Source organism: Salvia miltiorrhiza, chromosome 1 (assembly GCF_028751815.1).
Source record: "Salvia miltiorrhiza cultivar Shanhuang (shh) chromosome 1, IMPLAD_Smil_shh, whole genome shotgun sequence".
Lineage (NCBI taxonomy): Eukaryota > Viridiplantae > Streptophyta > Magnoliopsida > Lamiales > Lamiaceae > Salvia > Salvia miltiorrhiza.
The window spans coordinates 56,288,241-56,297,788 of record NC_080387.1 but is presented as its reverse complement, the minus strand read 5'-3'; the positions used below and the strand labels follow the sequence as shown (position 1 = coordinate 56,297,788).

The window sequence follows — 9,548 nt, the reverse complement described above, 5'->3', positions numbered from 1 at the left end:
TATTTTTTCATAACATATTTATATTAGACTCATTTAATACTAAGTATGATTTGTATAATTAATAATTATTCTATATACAGGGGTTGGTTAATATAAATATTGAAAACATTGTATTAAATATATAAAATTATTATTTTTTAAATATAGGGGTTGGTTAATATAAATACTGAAAACATTGTATTAAATATATAAAATTATTGTATTTATCATGAAATTAATTATATTTGAAACAAAATAAAAATCGCTCCTCATAAAATTTGAATCCAAATGTTGTGTTGATCGCATCAACACAATGCATTCATAGTAAATCCTGATGAACGACAAGCATAATCTGCATAAAGCATCGACAGCCATCCATATTTATAAATAAATATCCTTATAAATTAGTAAGTTCTTTTTATCAAATGTTATATTGCGTATTAATCAACAAGGACAAACAGAAAGCATCGACAGCCATCCATATTTATATATAAATATCCTTATATAGCTACTGTCCGAGGCTATTCCAATTTCCAATTTCCCAAATAATTTTAAAAAATAGAAGAACCTGAAATTTTAGATTAAAATAAAAACAATCATAAAATAGTACTCCACTAAAAGCGAAGAAATAAATCCGAAAAGTTTAACGTGGTTGAAAACTGAAGAGGAAAACGAAAATACTTATAAAACACACATCGCCATTACTATTAGCGAAGCACTGAGATCTGGAAGAGGTTTTTACTTCTCTGATTCATCGCCACCCAAGATTCGTTCAGTGTTTTCACATTTTCCTCACTAAATCCTACTTTTCTCCAACATATTGCACAAAAATTGTAGATCCTAAATCCATTGTTAGCTGCGAGAGTTCTAACTTCCTCGAGCGACTAGCAAGATTTTTGTACTGTTTCCCCCAATAGGAATTGAATCGTCATCACCGATTTTTCCTTAGACCCAACTCAAATCGACTGGCTTTACGGAGGCCCAGTTGAAGTTGCAGCTCTAATTGTAGTATTCAGGTTCGATCTTTCTCAAATTCTGCTGATTCACTAATATACTGATTTTCGACTTTGCGCGCTACGTGTTTGTTGTAATGTTTGGGGACGTTTCTTCTCAATGCCAGCCTGTAGCTGCTAATTTTGGTGTATTTCCCGGAAAACGTAGATTATTGATGAAATTATTGATAAAGTGTGATTATAATGGACCTTAATTCATTTGTGATGGAGTCGCGCTGTTAATTTTTCTTTTGGTGATGATTCTTGGAGATGGATTAATGATTTCTGACTATCCGCTTGATTTTGGTACTTTTTTCTAGGTTCGGATGGCTGTTGGAGTTGCAACCTCAGCTATTTTGCCCGGAAAAGCGAATTTTTGTCACTTATCAAGGGAATGAATGAGAACACCCTCAGCAGATATAGCATCCTGTTCAGTCGATTTGTTGTAAAATAACTAGTTTAGTTAGTTTAAGTAGTGACAAATTTCAGGACGTGGTATTCAGGGCATGAGTGCTTAGATTTAAAGGGACCAAAATAGGCACAATGATCAGCAAACACCTTCTGCTAACATACCTGTATCTCTTAGTATATATAACGCTATCCTCGGGAGTTATTCTGTATAACAAGGTATGTACTTCTTGCTCAATAGCCATGATATAATCATATGATCGGTATGGTTAACTGTTGATTCTTTTGTCTGTTTTTATGTGGTTTTCCTTAATATAGGTGTTTTTGGAAAGAGTCCTAGCCATAGTTTTCATATTTGCATTGTGCGTAACTAATGGTACCCTTAACTTGTAGTTATGTAAGACTCACAGTTAGAATTTTAGTGCTATGCAGCCAGACAGACCTCTTGTTCATATGGGATTATGTTTAGACTAAATGGTCATGATATGGAATAGGATAAAAGTGAAATAAGATTCTCCTATACTACTTATTTTCTACAGAAATATTATACAATGTGCAGTATTTTATGGTGCTTGAACTTTGTGTGTTCCTTTGATATACTTTAAAGAGAAAAGTGACCTTCTTATAAAGATACACAAGAAAATGTATCCAGTTTCTGCAGATGTGGTATTCTACAAAAATTGAAGAAAACATATATAGGAAAGGTGTAAAAGCTGCTGTGTCTTGTTTATGTCTATTTACAGAGGACCGAGTCTCAAATGTTCTGGGAATCTTCTATAAAATTGACAAATATTAAAATAGTTAAACATACTAACAACAAATGTTAGTTATTTTGTTACATATGCACGGGGTATTAATTTTTAATTAGTGGAACCTTCATAGTTTCCATCAGTATACTCTATAATTTGTTCTTTCTCACTTTTTCGATATTTATGACCTCACATTTATCCCTCTCTTACTTTTTCTTGTTTGTAGTGGGTTCTCTCACCAAAGTATTTCAATTTCCCATTGCCGATAACACTTACCATGATTCATATGGGCTTTTCGGCTTTCGTGGCATTTGTTCTTATCCGTGTTCTTAAGGTACAGATTGTTTTGGAATTCCTTTTATATTATTAGTTCATTATGCTTGTTGTTTGAGTGACTCATGTCAACGGCTGAAGCGATATTGAATACACAAACATAAATATAGTTTATGAACTCCAAGAGTTATTATCTAATTGGACTTGTTAGTGCCATTCCTCTTGCTACCATGAGACGAAGAAGTAGATCCATTATTGCACTTGAATTGAGTTGTAACTGTTCTCTTGCTACCACGAGTTATCTTTTGTGCCCCTATGATGGTTTTTATATCTTCTACTACTTAATAACTTGTAGTTTGATGTTCTAGTTTAGTTGTTATCTCTAGCCAATTCCGTACTTTAGATTCAATGTTTGGAAGCTTCGGTTTGAGTCAAATTGGAATATGGCAGCACAGCTTTGTGGATGACTCTTATTAAAGATATATATGTTTGATTCCTTTATTTTTAATTTTTTAATTTTGTGCAACTGTTTTGTCTTCTAAGCCTTCAATAATTTCCTACTTCATTATCATTTTGTAATCTCATCTTATTTCCTTTGTGTTTTATATTCCTTGATTCTATATCTATTCCTCCCTCCTTTTTTTCAGGTTGTATCACCTGTGAAGATGACTTTTGAAATGTAAGAGATGTTCCCCTCATTCTTATTCACTTCATATAGCACCTAGTCTGATCATGTCTTTTGGTATTTGCAGATACGCGACATGTGTAATTCCTATTAGTGCTTTCTTTGCGGCAAGTCTTTGGTATGTTATGATTTTTCATAGATCGGAAAATCCTTGCTTGCTTCCACGGTTTTGTACTCTTACATAGGAGACGTGCTACCTATTATGCAGTAATTGTGAACTGCCTATTACTAGGAGACTTTAAAATTTACTGCTTAGGATTATCATAACTATGTCTATATGTTCTTTAATAAACTGGAGCCCACCCGATAAATATTATTGCTTCTAACAGCTCTTGCAAAGGACAAATCATGATGTTTACAACAACACATTTGTTTGCTTTTGCACAGAGTAGTTCAGCTTTTCTCTCAAATTAGTACTAGTTGAATTTACTATGGTTCATGATATACATGAAAGTAAATGTTGAAGAGATTGTAACACCTTTGTTTCTTATAGTTCATGATAAGAGTAAATGTTAAAGAGACTGTAACACCTTTGTTTCTTACCCTCAAATCTATAGTTATTCCCAGTAATGCCCAGCACACTTATACTAGGTCGTTTCTAGTACTTGCATATGACTAATAAGATGATCCACTTACAAGTAAGCAAAGTGAACTTTCACAAATTAAATTATCTACTAGGTGATCAAGATGCAGATGCCAGAGATACTACAAAAATCAAACATAAAATCTAGCCATAATTTTACTTTTGTAAGGATAGGATTAAGTGTAAATTTCCTTAACAGCTGTTCATAAGTAAGTGTGCGTGTTTGAGAATTGAGAGAGAGAGAGAGGGCTGCTGACTGGTAACATCTCCACTTTTATTTAAAATGCAAATACGCATGAAAGGATCTATCAAACAGATAAGTGAAAGTGTGGATGTTTGTTGTTTTTGTGGTAAACTGTATCATCTGCACTAGGCCAAATGCGTTTCACCTACTTTTCATTCTATTAGCTGTTATAAGACTGGTATTTGTGAAAGTTGTTCTTCTCGTCATTTATCCTGCTGTCTGGAGTAGCACTTCACTGACTTCTGTGTCAGACTATGTTTTATGAGCCATGTTCCTTTATATTTTAAATTTGGGCATACTCTTGTACAGGTTTGGAAATACAGCCTACTTATTCATCTCTGTGGCCTTCATTCAGATGCTCAAAGCCTTAAGTATGTGCACATATTGTCATTTGGCTTCTTATGTCAATTGTTAGGCACAAAAAGTTGACTGATTAATTTTTTTTTTTTTTATCTTTATATTGGATGGCAGTGCCAGTTGCCACTTTCCTCATGGCTGTTCTTTGTGGAACTGACAAATTAAGATGCGATTTATTTCTGAACATGCTGTTGGTCAGTTTTGGAGTCGTGATATCGTCATATGGGGAAATTCATTTCAATGTAGTGGGCACAGTTTATCAAGTCACAGGAATATTTGCTGAAGCTCTTAGATTGGTTCTTACCCAAGTTCTACTCCAAAAGAAGGGCTTAACACTCAATCCTATCACAAGCTTATATTACATTGCTCCATGCAGGTACACTTCTTCCATTTTAAAATTTCGCACCAATTGCAGCTTTATATTCCTGAATTGAGAGTAATGAACGGAGGAAATAGCGTGCATTACTTCTTACAGAATAAAAATCTGTGCCGATCCATTATGAGAGTGAAACTGTACCAACTTTGGTATAAGGAAAGTAGTCGTGAAATGAATTCACTTCTCAACTAAACATGCTATGTGCACTGTCCAAATTTCATGCAAATTATGACACTTGATGATCTGGATTTTAGCATCTCCAACATCATTTCTAGAAGTTTGATTGGAATTTATTTCATTTTTATGATTTCTTATCCAATGTGCACTATGCTATATGCTTGGTGGCCTTAGTTACTTTTCAATGTTCCATTCATGTGTAAAATCATTATAATTTTTTTTATTTTTCATTATAAGATCCATATTTGGGTGGAATACTGAAAAATGGGAAGCAAGAGTTAGCAAGACAAATCTTGGAATATGATGCTTGGCTCTCACGTTTCTTTGAAAGCTTTGCAATGGGATTGTTCTCTACCTGCCTGCCAAATATCTGCATATTTAGTCTTCTCTTGTAAATTGATATATGTACTGTGGTTAATGTTTAGTTTACCATTTGCGTCTCATAAAGTTCATATATATTTATCAGCTTCTAGGCTTTAAACCTTCCATTCTATAAGAGACTACCATACTTGTATTCTTTTCTTTGTCCTCAACTAGAGGAAAATGAAATTTAGCTTTATTACGTGTATTGAACACTGATAATACTTGAGATGTCCTTTTCCTTGTCTTTACAGTTTTGTGTTCCTGTTTGTACCATGGTACCTCTTGGAGATGCCCGGGATTGAAGTATCACAGATCCGGTTCAATTTTTGGATATTCTTCTCAAATGCACTTTGTGCATTGGCTTTGAATTTCTCAATCTTCCTGGTAATTGGTAGAACCGGTGCTGTTACTATTCGAGTTGCTGGCGTTCTAAAAGACTGGATTCTAATTGCCCTTTCAACTGTCATTTTCCCGGAGTCAGCAATCACAAAGCTAAACATCATTGGTTATGCTATTGGTACAAATCTTATTCCACGCTAAGTTTGTATTTCTCTGAAAGTAGTCAGCTTGAAGACCATATTAAAGTTATCATTGTTTCTACAGCTCTATGTGGTGTTGTCATGTACAATTACTTGAAGGCCAATGATGTTAGGTCATCCCAAACTCCCGGAGACAGTGAGCGAACAGCAAAGGTAAAGGTTCTTCTTAGTTAAAAACAATCCCTTATAATCTTCCAATGATCTTTCACATCACTCCAAACAAATGACTGCTGCATTTCATTTTTTTCCGAGGGAGAAAAATATCAAACTCTTGATAAACTAACAAAATTGTGTCCCGTGTTTATACAGGATCTGAGGTCTTCCAATATGTATGGTGTGGACGATAACTCCTCAAACAGCGGTATGGGAGGGAAGAACGGAAGGAGTGGCTCTCATCTAGAGGTCGTGATAGACGAGGAAGTCCCTCTAATTCCTGCTTCGAAGGGTCTGTTGTCGAGATCAAAACCTAGTTAGAGATAGAATGAATTACAGTTGTTCCTTCTATTGTTCGTCTATTCCGAGCAGCTCTTTTTTGCAGCGTATTTTCATTCTTTACCTAGAGAGTATTATCATGGATACTTAAACCTCTTAAAACGGTTGAACTATGCAATGGAATAGTTGGCTGTTTGCATGAATTCTTTACTTCTATCTCCCTTTTATTCTCATCATAATATGCATATGGGTGCCAATGGTAAAGTCATTGTATTCATATATAAAAGATTAATTATAATCCAAATGTACATTAACAGTTCTCTTGACCAGTGGCAAATGAAATCAATGAATTTTGGTGCCGGTGGTTCTAGATTATTGTTGAATGAATCGAGAAGTAAGTAAGCCGTATTATATAGGGAGAAAGTAAGTAAGCCGTATTAATTTAAGCAATTCTGCAATACCAGGTTTATATGTAAAACTGTCTAAACACAAACTCCGTGAAATATACTATAATTTAAGCAATTTTGTATTGTATCTAATCATTTGTCCTTGTAACTAAAAGCTCGTCTCGAAATTATTCTAATAATCTTGGATGATCATAGAGAACTTAAAAGCGAGTCGCCAAAACTTACATGGATTTCATTATATACGTGAAACAAGAGGCAAGTACGGCACCAAACACTCTCATATTTGTTCCAAGTGCTAACGATATTGTAATTTTGCTAGTGTTTAGATTCGAGTTTTCACCTGTCTAAACACAACTCCGTAAAGCAATAATTCACAATATAGCAATACTACCCTTCAAGAAGCCCGCATCTAACTGAGCCAACACTAGAACATTATGTTACACCAAGTTTCAACAATTTGAAATAAATGCACAACAGTTCGACAACATCAGGATGATAAATCAGAAAGAACACAAAGCTGATATAGTGTTTCTGATTTTCGGCAAATTAATACATGCTAAAAGAGATTGGCAATTTGGCCCCGCGTAACTCAATCTTCTACAAAACACCAACCGGCAGAAACCAAGACAGTCCACAATCCTACAATGTATTCATTAGTCCTTAGATAGGTCTCAACAGCAAGCAATGAGTGTCACTTCTCAACCATACCGGATGGCATTGGATACCCAACTAAATTTCACCAAGATATATCTGCTTGTCGCTGCTGCAAGATCCGATTATAGGTTCATGGGGATGAAAGACGCATTCATTCACTGACCCAGTATGACCAGGAAGCTTGTATAATATGCGTCGTGAAGTAGTGTCCCATGCGTAGACCATGCAGTCGCTACTACCAGCAGTGACTTTGCTTCCATCAGGTGACCAGCTACACCTCAGCAGGTTCTTCTCAAAATTGTGTTGATGCCCTTCAAGAATCTTCACACAGCGATTCTGTGGGGCATATGGTCGCATATCCCATATTCGAAGGGAGCAATCCATGCTGTTTGTTAGAAGGTAAGACCCATCTGGACTCAGCTGCATACCAGTAATCATATCCTGATGTCCTTGAAGCTTCATAACAGGATCAGTTCTTCGTAAATCCCACACCTTAACATCATTGTCGATGCCACCGGTGTAAATCTTATCTGAAGCATCAGAGAAACTGACGGCTGTAATCTGGTACTTGTCTGGGAAACTCTGAATGGACCCCCTTTGACGCATGTCCCAAAGTTTTGCAGTTCCATCATCTGACCCACTGACAATAAGAGGAGGGCCCCTCCGAGCAGGACAACACGAGTTCACAACAAACAAGTGCCCGACCATCTTCTTAATCTGTTTTCCTGTCTCCACATCCCATGCCCTTAAAGTTTTATCAGGGCTTGTTGATATTATCTGCGAACCATCAGTATTCCATTGAACATCCAAGACAGCATTCTTGTGCCCTCTCAAGACCATAAAATTTTTGCAATCACCTTGCACATTCCACAAGAAGATATCCCTGTCATGTGAACCAGATGCAATGACAGTCCCAGCAGGGTTAAACTTCATTGAGTAGACTGCACTCTGATGCCCAGACAGTAACATTATAGGTGCTTCTAAGCTGGATGTTCGCTGTTTCCCATTGGGTCCTGACCCAGGTGGGCCAAAGCTGTGTGTGAAATTTGACAACTCTGTGGGCTTTGGACCAACCACAGATAGAGCACTTTCAACTTGCATATTCGTTTACGTTTCTCTCTTAGTAAGATAATGAATAAGAAGACAACAACAGTCGCCAACTTCAGCTCTGCATGAAAGTAGAATTCGTTATGCCATCAAGTCAGACTAGATATAGAACTAAACAATTACAACTAAAAGTAAAAATTGCAGGACTGGTAGAGCAAGTATCTGTTTTGCAAAGCGGCTAGCACATACGATCAAAGAGCATGATACGAATATCTGAACAAATCTACTCTTGTACCCTAATCAGCAAGCATAGAGTTCTCACACAAAAAGCATCCTATTGATTTTATATGTATTCCTTCACAATCAAAATCAACACCACGCCTTCTAAAATATTCTCATCAAGTTCAACATAAGAATACATTCCCACAGGCCACACATTTCACTAAGAGCCTCTATCTACAATGTTAGAGCAGCAACTACTTCCTCCCAGACACCGCCCAAATACATCAACACAAACAAAAAACAGGAGAGAGAGAGAGAGAGAGAATCGCTTAAGTCAGAATCAAATCTAACTTTAACACCCAAACCAAAATGCCAAGAGTAGAAAAACAAATCTAGAAAACAGGCCACAACTACCCAAATCAATAATTCGTCACATCTAGAGCACAAAACAAATCTCCAATGGCAATTCCGAGTAACATTTTGCACAACGCAAATCAACATTAATTTTTTTTGAGAAAGGAACCAACTATGACAAAAATTCAACACGATCATCTAACTAACACTAATTAACAGACCAGAAATAGGGACGAGGCGGAGCAAAAATCATGGACATTACAAATGGGGGAAAATAGGAATTATGCATTAGAGTGGAGCTCATGAACACTAAGATAATGCAATCGTAGAATCATTACCTTCGATTAACTAGTTCTAAAACCCTAACCTAGGGTTCTTCAAGAAAGTACTGGAACAGCTGAAGATTTGACAGAAAAATGGAGGGATCGAAAATCTCGTAGTTGGGTTCAGTTGTTTTATGCTTTAGAGAAAAACTGAGTATATCTTAATGGGTTGGGCCTATTAATTTATTTCTTGGGCCTTTACTTCTCTTCTTGCTCTCCTCATGTCATGGTTTCATAAATCAAATTTCAAATGATTTATTTTTACGGGAAGGATATGTATTTATTTAATCCAATCCTATTCCTCTCTTACAATATCTTCCAACTAACTTGGGAAATACTCAAAATCCAACAAACGGGATGAGAGCCGCTCGATTAACAAATTTA

At 35.9% G+C, this 9,548-nt stretch overlaps 2 protein-coding genes across 2 annotated transcripts; one reads left to right on the top strand and one right to left on the bottom strand.

Annotated features, from left to right (window-relative positions):
• The first annotated feature begins 500 nt into the window (after positions 1–500).
• On the top strand, positions 501–6,360 carry LOC130996386 (probable sugar phosphate/phosphate translocator At3g17430). The gene is made up of 10 exons (XM_057921813.1): positions 501–995; positions 1,292–1,598; positions 2,355–2,462; positions 3,049–3,080; positions 3,154–3,204; positions 4,223–4,284; positions 4,385–4,646; positions 5,438–5,703; positions 5,790–5,878; positions 6,035–6,360. The coding sequence occupies exons 2-10, from the start codon at positions 1,515–1,517 to the stop codon at positions 6,197–6,199; spliced, it is 1,119 nt and encodes a 372-aa protein (XP_057777796.1). The 5' UTR covers positions 501–995; positions 1,292–1,514; the 3' UTR covers positions 6,200–6,360.
• Positions 6,361–6,957: 597 nt separating this feature from the next.
• LOC130996601 (uncharacterized) lies at positions 6,958–9,336 on the bottom strand. The gene is made up of 2 exons (XM_057921900.1): positions 9,180–9,336; positions 6,958–8,386 (listed from the first exon to the last, which is right to left on the bottom strand). Exon 2 carries the CDS (start codon positions 8,317–8,319, stop codon positions 7,294–7,296), a length of 1,026 nt encoding a protein of 341 aa, XP_057777883.1. The 5' UTR covers positions 8,320–8,386; positions 9,180–9,336; the 3' UTR covers positions 6,958–7,293.
• Between the last annotated feature and the right edge of the window lie 212 nt (positions 9,337–9,548).

What these genes read in the sequence shown, in the direction of transcription:
- LOC130996601 (XM_057921900.1), bottom strand. Translation starts at nt 8,319, where the DNA reads ATGCAAGTTGAAAGTGCTCTATCTGTGGTTGGTCCAAAGCCCACAGAG.
- LOC130996386 (XM_057921813.1), top strand. Translation starts at nt 1,515, where the DNA reads ATGATCAGCAAACACCTTCTGCTAACATACCTGTATCTCTTAGTATAT. An exon ending in CATCATTGGTTATGCTATTG is followed by an intron (nt 5,704 to 5,789) that starts GTACAAATCTTA and finishes TTGTTTCTACAG; the next exon opens with CTCTATGTGGTGTTGTCATG. An exon ending in ACAGTGAGCGAACAGCAAAG is followed by an intron (nt 5,879 to 6,034) that starts GTAAAGGTTCTT and finishes GTGTTTATACAG; the next exon opens with GATCTGAGGTCTTCCAATAT.